Raw genomic sequence first — 15,628 nt, 5'->3', positions numbered from 1 at the left:
TAGTAGATATTGATGTCTTCTATAAAACTGTACTACATCACTTTGCTCTATTTCTAATATTTTTAAACTCTTTTGAAAATATGCCTTTAGGGATATCGCAGTGAAATAATTTTTCGAGACCTGTCCTGGAGTCTTTTCAATGGACACAATAAAATCTTTCCTCTTTATAATATTAGTATTTTGTTTACTGTAAATTATTAAAAAATTTCGTTTCGTCGAAACAATTATTCTATTTGTTAAATATATTAAAATATTGATATATTTAACAAGAATCTTCCAACTTACCAACTTATTATCACGTTCTTCAGGAAGAGCCTCCCTGTGATAATTCGATGTTTATTAAAATTTTTAATAAAAAAAAATATTCTTAGAAATAAATGTATCCACTCCAGCAGTTATTATTTTTGTTTTAAAATTAAAACCTCGGTTCAGGTGGAGTCAGCACGATCAGAGCTGAGCTGTCAAGGCCCTTAAGGCCAACAGCGAGATTCCATTCCCAAAAAAAAGCTAGTAGTAGTCACCTACATACAAGATTTTTTTACAGGAAATCCATCAAAACGGGCCGGTCTTTGGCGGAACAGCGCTGGTTTCATGTTCTACTCCGTGCCTCATAGGGGTTCACCACTCGCTGACATAAAGACTCCAATAACTGCAAGGAGTATAGAACTGTTGGAGATATGTAAAAGTAAGTCATATAATATATACATATACTAGTAGACTCGGCCAAGCGTTGCTGTGGCTAAGATTTTTGTGATATATAGTAGTAAACTATTCAAGGGAAACGGTAGGAGAACACCAGTCATGGGACCACCATGCTTTTTTGGTGGTTATGCCATTAAATTGTAGCTTATGTAAAACGTTGGTACTTTCAAGACAGCGCCATCTGTTAGAATTGTGACTGTCAAATAATAAACAAATAATTTGCAATAATATTGCGGGTATAAATGAAGATGTAAGCTATCTATTTGAAAGAAATCGGTTCGGTAGTTTAGGAGTCCATAGCGGACAAACAACGTGACACGTAATTTATATATATTAAGATATGTGTATAGTAGCGGACGCAACAAATGTTTGTTTTGCAATGTATATTGTTTCTAGGAAACATGTTTGTATAAAAATAACTTTCTTCAATAATAAAAAGAGGTAAAGAACTATGTAGGTGCGTTGTATTTACGTTAAAAATAAATTTTGATTTAAAAATGTTATTTTTCAGATTGTCCACTTCTCCTCTCCCTGCAGGAGAGATGGTTAGCAGCCACTTCACCCTTCAGCCCAGCAGTCCACAGCGTTGTAGAGACCTGCAGGACTCTCATGTCAGTTCTTTGGTTGAGGATTGTTAGCATAGATTCCGCTGGTATGTATAAAACTTGTACTAGCCCCGCACGTTGATATTGCGATGGAACCTTGTCACAATAACAGCTGCGTGACGTCATCCACCGCAGAAAAGTACAGACAGCAAAAAAGTTAATAATAATATTCAAATGTCCGTCACATGTCGCTCTGAAATTAGCATGTCCTCACTAATGTCCGAAGCATTATTAGCGTTAAAATAATTGTCCACTTTAATAATCATTTCACGAGCACGGCTGTTTATTACTTTCTTGATAAGTATGAAAACAAAACTAAACTACAAAAATAAAACAGAATAACGAAAATAAAAAGCAATAAAAAACACGTGTTAGAGGTACTCAATACGAGTGAGCGCTGGCTGACCTTGCGCACGGTACTGACATTGACAGTTCGACTACGTCACTAAGATGGCCGCCAGTCGCAATATCAACGTGCGTGACTTATACAATGCTTTACTTGGATTTTTTAAAACTTTGTCTTATTGAAGTAGGTCCTAAATTACCAAAATCAAAACGTACTGAAGATATATCATGAGTTTAATATGTTATTATGCCTTGTATTACCCAACCATGTGTATAGTCTTGGTCTAGTGGCTTCAGCGTGCGACTCACATCTCTGAGTTCGTAGGTTCGATCCCCGGCTGTGCACCAATGTTTCTGTCTATGTGCGCATTTATTCGCTCGAACGGTGAAGGAAAACATCGTGAGGAAACCGACTTGCCTTAGACCCAAAAAGTCGACGGATTGATTTTTTTGATGTGAAACATCTATAACCGCACGTAAAACCGATTTCTGGCGTGGCGACGCATGCCGTGGCGACGCGTCTCCCCTCTATATGATGGTATATATATACAGTCTATATGCAGTAGAGTGTGTATTTCAAAGTCACTGACTAAACGAATATGTTGTCACGATTTGAAATAAATTCGTAAATTTTTGTATTCAATGAAAATAAATGTTTATTCAATGAATAGTCATCGTTATCTGGAAAAAAAATCGTAATATTTTATTTTATCATTATGACGTATTTAGTTCCTATCACAATCTGTTCTTTTCTGCATATTACTTTTACAAAATAATGTCGATGTTTCACATCTGCCAGGCGTCCCGAGACGGCTCACATTATTTTTATAATCTGTGTAGAATTAAAAGTTTATATTTGTATGTGCTTTTATTTTTATTACTTTTTTTTATTAATATTTTTTTATAGATCCTGGAAGGGGCTCATTACATGGGGTTTCGGTCGATCACCGAGAAATTTGCAAGCCAACAAGTCGACATTGCACGTTGTACACAGAGCTTATAAGTTTAATGCGTACTGCGCTTAACAAGTCTTGATCTTCTCCTTTTCATTATTATTCAGATCTCGTGGGTTCAAATTAAACAGCTTAATAAGATTTTTCATACATTAACAATAACATCGTAACTCAAAAATGCGTGACATGAGTGCGAACAGTTTGTTATGGAATATTTCCTATGGGTAGAGAAACTTGGGGCAAACTATGACTTTTGTATAATGACTGACGCAATTCACGATTCCCACGATACCCATAACAACTGCGGAAAGGAAGCTATAGACCAAACAGTGGAGAGCAGCCTTGCGATTCTGTAACTCACTTTTCGAAATCTCACAGCGGTTTTCGCAATGGCGGTCGCGCTTAAATCAGTCGTAAAGCAGTCATTTTACGATTTGGCGTTCTAATAAACAAAAAACTACAAGCTCCCTTGTCAGAATGCCAAGTCGTAAAAAGCCGCTGTGAGAGTTCGAAAAGTGAGTTACAGAATCGCAAGGCAGGGCAGCAGGAACCTGAGAAGATCATAATGAAGTTGGTAGAATATAATATAATTTTAAATATAGTTAACAAATATTAACAAGAATTTATTATCACCACCTATTTTACAAAGTACTTGCTGTATGATCACTAAATAGAAAAGTCAATCCTGACTGACTGAATGACTTTACTATTTATAAGTAACTAGCCGTTTCGCGCCCGCTTTGCTGGACGAATTAAAATAAATTTTATGTTTCATTATTTTATTTTTTTTCATATTTTTATTATTCTTCTTTTTAACTTCCCGCTAAGAAAATTGAAATATTTCAAAAATCGAGTTTTTAACAGATATTGACGTTTAGAGGTTCTAGGAAGCCTCCCCGAATGTTTCCGCGGTGAAGTCCGTATGGATAAATTTTCATAAAAGTAAAACAGCAATAAAAAAAATGAAGGAACGTTGGAATTTAATAAATAAATAGCCATAAACCATCTAGGAAAAATTTCGCATCGAATGGTGGTAGTTTCATGTCGATACGATCAGTGGTTTAGGCGTGATTGAGCCTCAAACGTAGACCATTTTCATTATATATATATATAGATTTAATTATTACGGTCTTTTAAATTGAAAAATTCAAGACATTTCAACACCAGTCAACGCTACTCTCGTAGAGAAATTCAAACTCCTAGAGAACGTTCCTGGGATCAACTTCAATTACCCCTAAATATCGATAGAAATCCTAAACAAAAGTTGTACACTCGAATCTGAAAGTATTTTTGATTATATTACTCGAATAAAGTACCCTTAAAGAAATGTACCTCCTATATAACCCCCTGGACTTCTTGTTTCCCCCTGATTGGGGAGAAAACCCCCAAGTTGGCAACACTTGTAGATTTCCGCTAATAATTATTTTTAAAGCGATTTATGTGTGTAGTTTTAATCCGTGAATGTGATTATCTCGTGCCTTCATTTGTCAAAATACTTAAAGCATCAAATGCTTCTAAATACGTAAATAGTTCTTTACTTATAAATAACTCTTAAGTATATAATATTGATAACAGGAATATGTCTAGTTATGTAATTTTAAACTTCGTTTAGACAGTCTCTGCTTCCATGATGATGAGCATACGTTATAGATCAGTGTTTCCCAACTTAGCTTTTCTAAAATTCCCGCCCATTTGTAATTCATAGTTTTTAATATTAAAAAAAAATAATTGTACACTTGAGAAACTTAAATGATAGGTTTTAAGAAAAACTAGGGAAATGTTAACGAAACACAGTTAATTGAAATTCAAATTCCAAATAATATTAACAAATTTTCCTACCCCTTAACAATGAACATGTGGCAGAGAGGGGCAATGGGCCCTACGTTGAGAAACACTACTGTAGATAGTATTGTCTTTTATTGACATAACTTTTACAAATAGAAAAACACTTTTTTACCAGATTGAAGCTATGTATTATTATAAATTTACAATTATTTTACATAATTTTAAATTTAACCGACGTTTCACCGTGACCACGCACGCTGTAAAGCACGCTAAACGTCGGTTAAATTTAAAATTATGTAAAATAATTGTAAATTTATAATAATACATAGCTTCAATCCGGTAAAAAAGTGTTTTTCACTGCTGTAGATAGTACTTTGTTCGATCACTGATAGTGGTTGTGAACACGTTTAAAAATTTACTATTTTAATGGCCTATGTCAGGTATGTGTGCAATTTAATTACCATAATATGTGTAAGCCATGAAAGAAGATAACGAAAAAGCGCGGCAAATTAAAAAAAATTGTATGGTATCCTTAAAATATTGAAATATTTTGTGTTTTAAACCTACTTGATTTTATCTTATTATTTTTTACATTGATAAGTAGTAACTGTATTTCTATGAAATTAAATACTATACGTATTTAGTCTTTTACTATTGATACTTAAAATTACTAGCATTGCATGCTAGTATATGAAAACTAAACACAACTTTATTCACAATCAAATCCTGCGAAAGAAACGATATATTCTATCAAATAAAACAAAGTTTAGGCTATTATACCTGTTAACTATTCGGAAAAAATATATAATAGAAATAAAAATGAGTAATTGCATGAAGTAAGACAATTAATTATACGTATAGTCCTTTTCATGAAAGAAGTCCCCCAGACGCGGCGCTGCAATCGCATGACGTAATGTGGCCATTTATGAGTAAAAAAATTACCTATTTTATTTACATTTAGCAGATGTAATTTATCAAATAATATTATTTTCTGCATACTTCGATGAAACAATATTTCTGTTATGTAAAAAGTATATTTTTATTTACATATATTAGCGGTGTTCTACCTACTTATAGGGAAAAGATGAGAAAATAAGGGAAAAGATGAGGGTAAAGAAACGCAATACAATTTTTTATTCAGAGTTTTATTGCATAATTGTTGGGTTAAATTTTTTTTCGAAGTACACGCCGCTGTTATACCTTCGTTTGTAATTCTTGTTACAGTTTTCTCTGACACACCTGCAATTAAATTATGAACAATTAAAAATAATAGTAACTTTAAGATTATAATGCTTATGTAATATAATATTTTTTAAAGACAATTCACACCAATTGACCTAGTCCCATGCTAAGCTGGTGAAGCTTGTCTTATGAGTACTAGGCAACGGATATACATACATATTATAGATAGATAGACATATAAATACATATTTAAACACCCAAGACCTAAGGACAACACCAAATGCTCATCACATCGATGTTCGCCTCAGCCGGGGATCGAACCCGGGACCCATGGATTCGCAGTCAGGGGTACTAACCACTAGACCAATGAGTCGTTCAGTTACCTAGTTTCATCACGTTATGTATTTATTCAATTTTGTCACAAAAACGAATTTATATCATAAAAGTCCCACCAATACAGCAAAAAAATATTAAATGGCAACTCTAAAAAGTACCTGTTATGGCGGCAACTCTCTTCCGAACATTGTTTAGTGGTATTAAAACACCTTGATTTTTATGTTCCGCTTCACAGAACTCTTTCACCTTTAATATCATTTCTCGAGCCGAACTTTTTACAACTTTTGGCATCGTAATCAATCTTTAAAATGCACTAAGCTAGTTAAAAATTCACAAAAATCTACCACAACTAACGAACTTGATAACATCGACGAATGACAACATTGCCGACCTGTCAAATTTAGTTCCAAAAATCACCGCGGGACTTCTTTCATGAAAAGCACTATACCTAAGAAATTCAATGACATTCTGTGTTGCCATCAGAAAGTTTTCAAAAAATTCAATTATCTTCTTTCATTAGCCAGACTCAAGTATATAGACTAGCTTTTGCCTTAATCTGTGGACGTACATTTAATAAACAAATGACATCATTGTACCAAACCTTTACCATGTATATATTTTTATATTGAGTAACTTTAGTGTAGTTTTAAGTTCGGAATTGTATTTTTAAAATATATTATTTATAGTTGGGTTGGCTAGAAGCTATTAGCAGTAAGACCACCCATTTCCATCCTTCATTTATTTAGTTTCACTTCTGTTTTGTATCATTGTGATGTAAATAAAATGTTATTGTTATTTTATTCAACCTTTTATTGAATAAATACTTCGGCCATCTTATACCTAGATTTTTTATTGGAAAAGAGCTCTTTGGCATATCAATTTTAATTGTCGCTGTGATAACAGTTGAGTGCTTTACTTAAAACGGAGATGAAATATTTATTTGCCATATTAAATTGAATAAGGCTGAATTTAGTCTCACGCCGACCGCACGCGCACCGTCGGCGCTGATGGTCGAGATATATGAACTTCTAGGAAGCGTTTTTGAATGACGCGTAGCTATCAGCGCTGAAGATCGCTAGAGCGCCTAAGGTATAAGAAGTACTATGGTCACCGTTATCATAAAACTTAAATACGCTTTTGAAAAAATCAGTCTAGTTTTACAATCAATAATTTATTGTGAAATCAAGTAGTTTAGTTTAGTATTTAACAAACATATAAAAATTAGAATACAGATCAAAGATTTCCTGTTAAAATTTAGGAACAATATAATCTTTGTACAAAAGTAAAACACCAAAAAAAAAAAATTTCGAAAAAAAAAAATTAATTTAAGATATTTTTTCCCGAAGTCTGTTGTGGGGCCCCCTCATTGTGAAGGTACTGTAGCCCCGCTTGTCCTCCCCTAATTCCGGCCCTGTGGGGAGCGCTAATTAAAAGATTACGTACAGAATTTAAAGCTGCAAATATAAATGAATTATATTTTTATAGTCTCCATTGTTGTAAATATAGTAACATAGTTTTATTTCAATCGAATTATATTATTTTATCGAATCGTCGTTTTATTTTAGAGATAAAAAATTGCTTCAGTTAGTAACTCTGTTTCAACGCCGATAGCAAATCAATCCCAAGGATTAGGATCATTTAAATATTCCTCAAATTTATAAAAAGCTTTATTGATTAATTTACATTTAACAAGAGCTTTGAATTTATTTAGTGATAATTCTCTAATTTCGCTTGGGAGTGTAAAAACGCATACATTGTCTTCGATGTCGTTATAACAGATTTTGACTGTGTTAACATTAATGTTCACATGTAACCGTTTCATATGACGACTCATTGGTCTAGTGGTTAGTACCCCTGACTACGAATCCATGGGTCCCGGGTTCGATCCCCGGCTGAGACGAACATCGATGTGATGAGCATTTGGTGTTGTGCTTAGGTCTTCGGTGTTTAAATCTGTCTATCTATCTATAATATGTACGTATGTATATCCGTTGCCTAGTACCCATAACACAAGCTTCACCAACTTAGCATGACTAGGTCAATTGGTGTGAATTGTCTTTATAAAAAAAAAATGTTAATCAGTGACGGAAAAATAGTTTCTTGGTTGGAAAATGGTGGTTGGTCATTAAAAGGTAATAAAAATTACTACATTAATTTTATATCTCTTTATTAATATAAACATACTATATGCTTACATTGTGACTTACAATATAAGGTTTAACCATTAATTAGTTATTCACTGCTTATAGTACGTTTAAGTCTTTGGCATTCCAAAAAAATATACGGAAATCACAGGTTTTATTAGTACATTACTAGCTGTGCCGCGCGGTTTCGCCCGCGATCCTATATTTTTAACACATCAACCTAATAATTTTACATTATGTCAAATAAAAATCAAAATAATTCGTGTTTTTTCAAGATTACTGTCAAACAATAATGACGTAACAATTCTACAACGTTTCATTACAGTATCTGCAATTAAAAATATATTCTCACAACACAATCTTACAAAAATAATAATTATAAATAAACTTCACTCATTAAAATAATCTTGAAGCGTTCTACAGCTAAGAACACCAAGACTAACTCTATGTAATATTTTACAGTATTACGTACACAGAGTCGTTAATTAAACGTTTAATTAAGATTACGGACCATTATTAATAGTACAGGTATGAAGCTGAAATTATCTATACAAAGCCTGAACAATATATAAAAAAGTGCGTGCGTACCAAGTACACACGTCAGAAGAACTTCTTTGGCAAACGAATTTTTAACACTTGTTAATATTTATATAAATCACCCCTAAGGTTTTCACCCTTCTCACTCTCTCTCACTCGGTCTCAATCGCTCTCTCCCTTTTCTTCTCCAAAAACGCTGCACATCTTCGTGACTTTAATATTATTATTGCGTTTTATCCGTAAATATTTTACCCTCATGCGCCTAAAGAAGTTTCACTTCAAAACCTATATTACGGAAAACTATAAGGATTAATTTCTTTAAATGGCAACAATCTTTAATGTCATTGTTAACTGTCATTATCAGCTGTCAAAGTGAGGTGTCTGCGAGGATTTTTATAACTCGTAAGTATTATAAGACATTTTGGCCAAAATCCCACCTGATGTAAAGTGAGATGCGGCCTATTGGAGTGCACGCCTGTACAGAAGATGCCTATGTCAACAACGCTGCTTAAATGAACCCCATACTGTCTATAAATTATGAATGGACTTCCACTTCTTTGCTGTTTTAACAAGAAACGTTCCAAATCGTGCAATGCGGGATCTGTGGGTATCGACAACTAAATGGTGAAACTCCAGCGTGCTTCTAGAAGTTTTGAAAGGGGTAGACGGAATCATGTTGTGTAGTTCCATGGAGCATTCGTTGGAGTGCAATCTTTAGCAGAATGAAAGGCAACTGAACAGATATTGCGAGTTATAAGTGTTAAAACTACAAAAATATTAAAAGTTATTTAATTCTAAATTAAAACATTTTTTATGAAACATATTCTTAAGAACCTTGCTACAAGCGTGTGCAATAGTTATTCATTTGACTCGTTGTTTAGGAATTGACTCGAACAACTGCCCGAAGTTATCGAGTCGAGTCGGAATACGGAATAGATTATTATAAAAGAGGTTGTAACACTTGCGCACGGGCAATTCCTTTGTGAAAGTTTGAAGTTATACAGTTTACGTAAAATCAGTGAAGTGAATTAGTGTATCAAGTCATCATTAGTGTTTAATTTCCTACCCTAAGCACTAGATCAACTAGCCCTTACCCAATATAACGTATTGTCGGGAAGACTGAAGGAAAGGACTCTCTAAATGTGTCAAATGTCATGTGAAATTGCATATCAGTGTTGCCATTATCAATCGTTAATTTATTGTTCTGTCTTTATTTAATTTAATCACTTAAACTATCATTAGTGATAATTAACAACTCTGAGTAAGACATAGTGTATATGGACGAATACCTTATTATTTACTACTTAGATATAATACAACTAATGCCGGATTTGCACGTTTTGGTAATACGAGACTAAGTCTTATTTGTACATAATTAGATATTAGAGAATATTTAATTAAACTACGTCTTAAAGCGCAAAATTACGTCTCGTAATAATTACCATTCGATTATGATTATAGAAACCGGGCATCGTAATTGTAATGAATTGTTATATCTTCCATTTGAATCTATCTATACTATGAGATATTTGTATAGAGAGAGAGCTACCACGTATCGTCCAATGGCGATTTCAATATTCAGCTATACAACACGCATCCAACGTTTGCAATTATCTTTATCGTCTATTTTTTTTTATTCTATCTATACTATGAGATATTTAAATAGAGAGCAATTGTATGCGGTAAGTCTACCACGTAACTTCCAATAGAGATTTCAATATTCAGTTATCATACAACACAATTCCAATTTTGACAATTTTCTTGATTGCGTGTAGTTGGACAGATGAAAATTTGACAGCCAATATTTTTTTTTCACTTTTTTTTATGGCTCTGGCACGGTTTGTGCATTAGCCAGCGTCAAGTATAAGATTTTTATAATTCGTGCGTCTTAAGAAATTCGACCGTGTCCTCCATGTACTGTTGAGGCACTCGCCCAGTACCGCACAACCCTCTCAAAGGCCGAGAACAAATTTAAATTAAATTAAAACTTGCCCTCGAACCGGGAATCGAACCCGGTACCCCTCACCTAGCTGCCACTTAATAATACCGCTAGGCTATGAGGCCCCTGACAGCCAAAATTGATAACATTTTTGACATTGACCCTTTCGCATAAGTGTGATTGGCTGTTTTTTTAATTACAAAATGGTATACGTAGCGCCATCTATTAATAGTGGTTGAAGTTAAAAATCCTTACTTATCTGTGAAATTTGTTTATGGTCCCTTTTTTTACTATCTCTTGTAACGATTAATTAATTTAAAAACCCAAAACATATTATGTAGATACAAAATAAAATCAAATCCTCAATTTGCGTACTTCTTTCTTTTAAACCTAATAAATAAATTCATAATTTAATTTATTTATTAACCAACAGATGGCGTTGTGCAGGTTTAAAACGCGTTAATAAAACAAAATATACAGTAAACCCCCTTATAACACATTCATATCACGCAATTTCAGTCGCGTATAACACGGATATTTCCCAATAGAACGCCCGCGTTATGTTTCTGTACTGTGACATTTATATGATTTATAAATAAATAAATAAATAAATAAATAATGCGTCGTTATATGTGGTCATATAAGCGCGTTATGCGAGAATATTCCTACAACGCGTTCCTATAACGCGGAGCTACCGTGTTAGAGGAGGGATTACTGGATAGTGTTATTAAGGTGCATTGTTTGACGTCATATAAGTGGGACACTATTGGCGGAGAGTTTCTTGCCAGTTTTTCTTGCCCGCTCTACGCCCTTGAATTGCGAACTGGTAGTAAATGTACATTTAGAATTAATTTAACATCTTTTCTGTTTACGTTAATAAGTGTATTTGTTTACCTATATGAATTAAGATATTATGATCAACAATAAAGTACTTTTAACTTTTAGCATTCCATTAGTGATAAAAAGATACACCGTCAGAGATTGATTGATGTAATTATAATTGGAAAATTAATCTTATAAATTCATTATGGTAACACGATGCAAGTCGTGACAAGATAACTGGTAATAAAACTTTCTAATTAATATTGTCATAATTGGAATCGCTTTAAGTTACGTGGTAGCCATGCTTTCCTAGAAAGAAACAATTACTGGTATTAAAGAGATCTTTAAACTAAATATTTTAATCAGGTAGCCAATGCTGCGTTCTCCATAGTAGACAGTAGAAGCCACTCAAAGCAGATGTGTTGTTGCCAGACTGAAATATTATAAGGTTAAAACGTTTATTTAAAAAAAAAAAATTCATCCCCAACATACATGGACTATAAATATTATCGTTAGTTAATGCATTTGAGTTTAAATTGTAGTCAAGTTAATCAAAGGCCGGCAACGCACTCGCGCATTTTTTGGTATTGTGAGTCCATGGGCGGAATCACTTAACATCTTATTCCCGTCTGCTCCCTTTACTATAAAAAAAGGGTGCGTGTACTTATGTACGCGCGTAAGAAGTTATACTTCTTTGGCATTATTAAAAATAGTTTTTGATTGCATGCAAATAATTAATTACAATTATTAATGAAAGACTGGAAAAGGAGTCATTATAGTCAATAAAGTTTAGTTTACATTTGAAAAATAAAATAAATAAATATTATTATGGTAGGGGAGCCCACGATGCTAAATGGGGATTTACTCGAGCGTCGTAGAGACCTATTGGGATGCAAAGCTTAGATAAAAAGAAGAAAAAAATGTTATATGATAAATTCCTTTTCATCGGTGGGGGAAGCGGCTATAGATAGTTAAATATGTAAAAAAAAACTGTTGCATGGACATCCTCGAGCGCGTCAGATATTGATAGCATCTATGCCCTACGTATTTTTAATAATGTACGTATGTTAATCTGATCGTTTGCATGATGCGGGTGGTTGTATTTAAGGGTTGAAAATTAAAAAAAAAAAAAATTTATCGAGCGCGTCAGATTTTCTAAGGGAGTGTTAAGTGCACCAAAAAAAAGCTCTCATTCACTAATCTGACGATTTCGATGGGACGCAAACCCACAGCCATTTTCTTAATTTGCAAAAAAAAATCGCAATTTTGAAATACTCAAGCGCGTCAGATTAAGATATATGTGGTTCATATTTATGTTCTAAACGTACTGTCTCATAATCTGACGATTATCTAGAGGGATTCGCCTGATCTGACAAAAAAAAAATAGAAAAACGGTTCACCTAAAGGGCCATCCCTGCAACTTCCCGCTAATTCCATTCCTGGGCGCTTAAAATTGATATTTTGAGCTCGCTGAGTTCAAAGAAATAACATTTCTATGCATTTGAGCTCTCCCAGCTCGAAAGTCTGATAGAAGTTTCATAGAACACTATTTTTGGAATTTTCAAACCGCAATAACTTTTGAATGGATCAAGCAATTTTCACGCGGTTGGCGGCATTCGACGCAGTTTTATCATTCTCATAAGTAATTTTGCAATTTTAATTGATCGAACCACAAATTTCGGAGTAATCCCGAAAAAACACTTTTTCGGGTTTCTTTCGTGTACGATATCTCTCGAACGAATCAACCGCTTTTGACCAGCTTGGTGGGGATCGACGTGGTTTTTCAAGCTCAAAGGCGGATTAGTTTTTGAAGTTGATCGATAAAGAAACCACTTTAAAAAAAAATATTTCTTATTTTTTTAAGATTTTTCAAAATTTCTCAAAATCTATCGGTCCGAATCGGTTCAAATTCACAGGAAATGTAATTTTTAGGGAAATATTTAGAACGCCGTTTAGTAGATTCCGATCGGTTTAAGGAAATGTAGGCATCACGCAGCTGCACGCATTTAACTTTATCGACGAATTTTTGTTATTTCGGCTTGCGGAAATCGTCAGATTATATATTTTTCATTATTCTTGAATTATTTCCTTCAAAATAAAGAAAAAATTAGCTACGCTCGAGAATGTCGAGATGACGTTTTTTTTTTACAACTTTGTTGCCCTCCCCTTTTTTTCCGTCACTCTCAAATTGTCAGATTAGTGGAATATACACTTTTTAGGATGTAATTAACTCACCCTACCTTAATCTGACGCGCTCGAGAATTTCTGATGGTCAATTTTTTTTTACTAAACTGATCCTGTCTCCTTCACGTGCGGCCTTATATATGGGCCTCATATTTTGTGGAGGTACTTAACCGGGTACAAGGTATCCCCCTATATATTAATCTGCCGCGCTTTAGTAAATCCCGAAATCCCCTCTTGGGCTCCCCTACCATTATTCTCTTACATTAAGTGTAACATAAATTCTATTATTTTTCGAATGTTGTTTTTAAATTATGTCCAATGCCGTAGCATCTTCCGTGGGCAACTTCATTCTGTTAATTTTGTGTCACGGTGCGCGCGCATCGTAAAATTTCACTCTCTTCAATTTTTCATAACGCGCCTAAATAAGTATAACTTCAAAAATATAACGAAATTTAATTAAGTAAAGTTTCAAATAATAGGATGAATTTTTAGTTCGTTGTAATCATATCAGCTATAAAATCACCTCGCAATTTTTTTTTACCTGTGACGGGGCATATCTATTGAGAAGGGGTCGGTATCCGTCCCCCAGTGTTGCCAGCATCGGGTAGTTGATGCCGCCATGCGGATAAAGTGGCAATATAGCTCGCACCTGAAATAATAAAAAATAATTATAATAATTAATCCAAATGATATTTTAAAACATTTAAGAAGAAAAAATAAACAGCAACATGCTTGATATTTTTCTAAATTTTCTGAAAATAATAATGAATTTTTGAAACATGCCCAGTTTTTGAGTGTATTCAGTGAAGTTATACAAACTTCAAAAAAGACACAAAATGTTATATTAATGCTTAAAAAACTATTTTTATACCTAGAAACTATCAATTTTTTTTTTAAATTACCATTCAATAATAAACAAATTAATATTAATTTAATGGATTTGAACTGTTTTTAAAGAATAGACCTCAATTTAAATGTTTCTCATTCTGAAGAAGGAGAAGCCATACATTCACTAAAAGACACATTGAAGGCCATACCTCTCCTTCATGAGGTCTGCAGACAGCAAGCGGCCTCAGAGTAGCTGCATCAGCGACAATGACGCAGCCCCAAAGGGTACCCACGTACGCCTCAGTGCCGCAAACGCACAGAGATGTTATCTTGAAGGAAAAATATATTTTACAAATAGGATATACTATTATTAGTAAACACAAAAGATTAGAACGTGTAGGTACTTTAGACTTTTAAAATCTACTGAGGTTAGGTTAGTAACAAGTCCGTTCGCACGAAGTCTCAAAAAAAAAAGTGAGTCAACGCCGGTGTTGCCACGCTTTATATAGGTTTCTGCTACAAGATGGCGTTAGTCCGCTAACACTATAATAATTTTATACTTGTAAAGATTATCTTTTGTTTGTTTAGTTTTATAAGTGCGATGACTAAATAACCCGTATAAAATCCATTGTAACTAAGTTGTAATTAATATCTCTTCTATTTAAAGCACCAAAAAACTGTTTTGATCCTTCGGGCCGGATATGTACCGACACAAATGTCTCACGCAATTATGTAGTTATATACTTTAATAATAATAAAGCCCATTTCCAATATTAACAGTTGTTATCAATATACAATTTAAATTTCACGGGTAAAGGACTGCTCTAGTATTTTCCAGAACTCTCCATCTATGGCTTTCTTTTAAATTTAGCCTTCGTTGAACACTTCTATATCTTCACTTGTATATTTTACATATACGTACATACATTACTTTAGCTACCATAAAAGTACTATTACTACAGACTATCCAATAGTCTATTTAATTTGTAGATCTAGCAATCCTTCAAGAAAAGAGCAAACCAATTCTTGAAAGGCCGGCAACGCACTCGCGAGCCCTCTGGCATTGAGAGTGTCCATGGGAGGCGGTATCACTTAACATCAGGTGAGCCTCCTGCCCGTTTGCCCCATTCTATAAAAAAAAACTAGCAATATTGGTAAGTATTAACGGTTACAATCTGATAAGACTTTGACGTCGTTTTTTTTTATGGCTCTGGCACGATTTGTACATTAGCCAGCGTCAAGTATGAGATTTTTATAATTCGTGCT

At 33.8% G+C, this 15,628-nt stretch overlaps 2 protein-coding genes across 4 annotated transcripts in view; one reads left to right on the top strand and one right to left on the bottom strand.

Moving 5' to 3' along the window:
- LOC125058565 overlaps nt 1–3,262 on the top strand; it is a 34,611-nt gene extending 31,349 nt beyond the window's left edge. For all 3 annotated transcript variants that reach the window (XM_047662669.1, XM_047662668.1, XM_047662667.1), the window contains exons 8-10: nt 545–685; nt 1,214–1,354; nt 2,560–3,262. In XM_047662669.1, the coding sequence (XP_047518625.1) occupies nt 545–685; nt 1,214–1,354; nt 2,560–2,687 (410 nt within the window). In that variant the 3' untranslated portion in view covers nt 2,688–3,262. The remainder of the gene's footprint in view (nt 1–544; nt 686–1,213; nt 1,355–2,559) is intronic.
- A 7,298-nt stretch (nt 3,263–10,560) lies between these two features.
- The window catches only part of LOC125058424 (leucine-rich repeat serine/threonine-protein kinase 1), a 97,114-nt gene continuing 92,046 nt past the window's right edge, over nt 10,561–15,628 (bottom strand). Inside the window, exons 55-57 of the mRNA XM_047662486.1 lie at nt 14,572–14,691; nt 14,076–14,183; nt 10,561–11,783 (exon numbers count right to left, since the gene is read on the bottom strand). Coding sequence (XP_047518442.1) covers nt 11,709–11,783; nt 14,076–14,183; nt 14,572–14,691 — 303 coding nt within the window. The 3' untranslated portion in view covers nt 10,561–11,708. The remainder of the gene's footprint in view (nt 11,784–14,075; nt 14,184–14,571; nt 14,692–15,628) is intronic.

Source organism: Pieris napi, chromosome 18 (assembly GCF_905475465.1).
Source record: "Pieris napi chromosome 18, ilPieNapi1.2, whole genome shotgun sequence".
Lineage (NCBI taxonomy): Eukaryota > Metazoa > Arthropoda > Insecta > Lepidoptera > Pieridae > Pieris > Pieris napi.
Note: the sequence above shows the minus strand (reverse complement) of the source record. Positions and strands in the feature narration are given on the sequence as shown.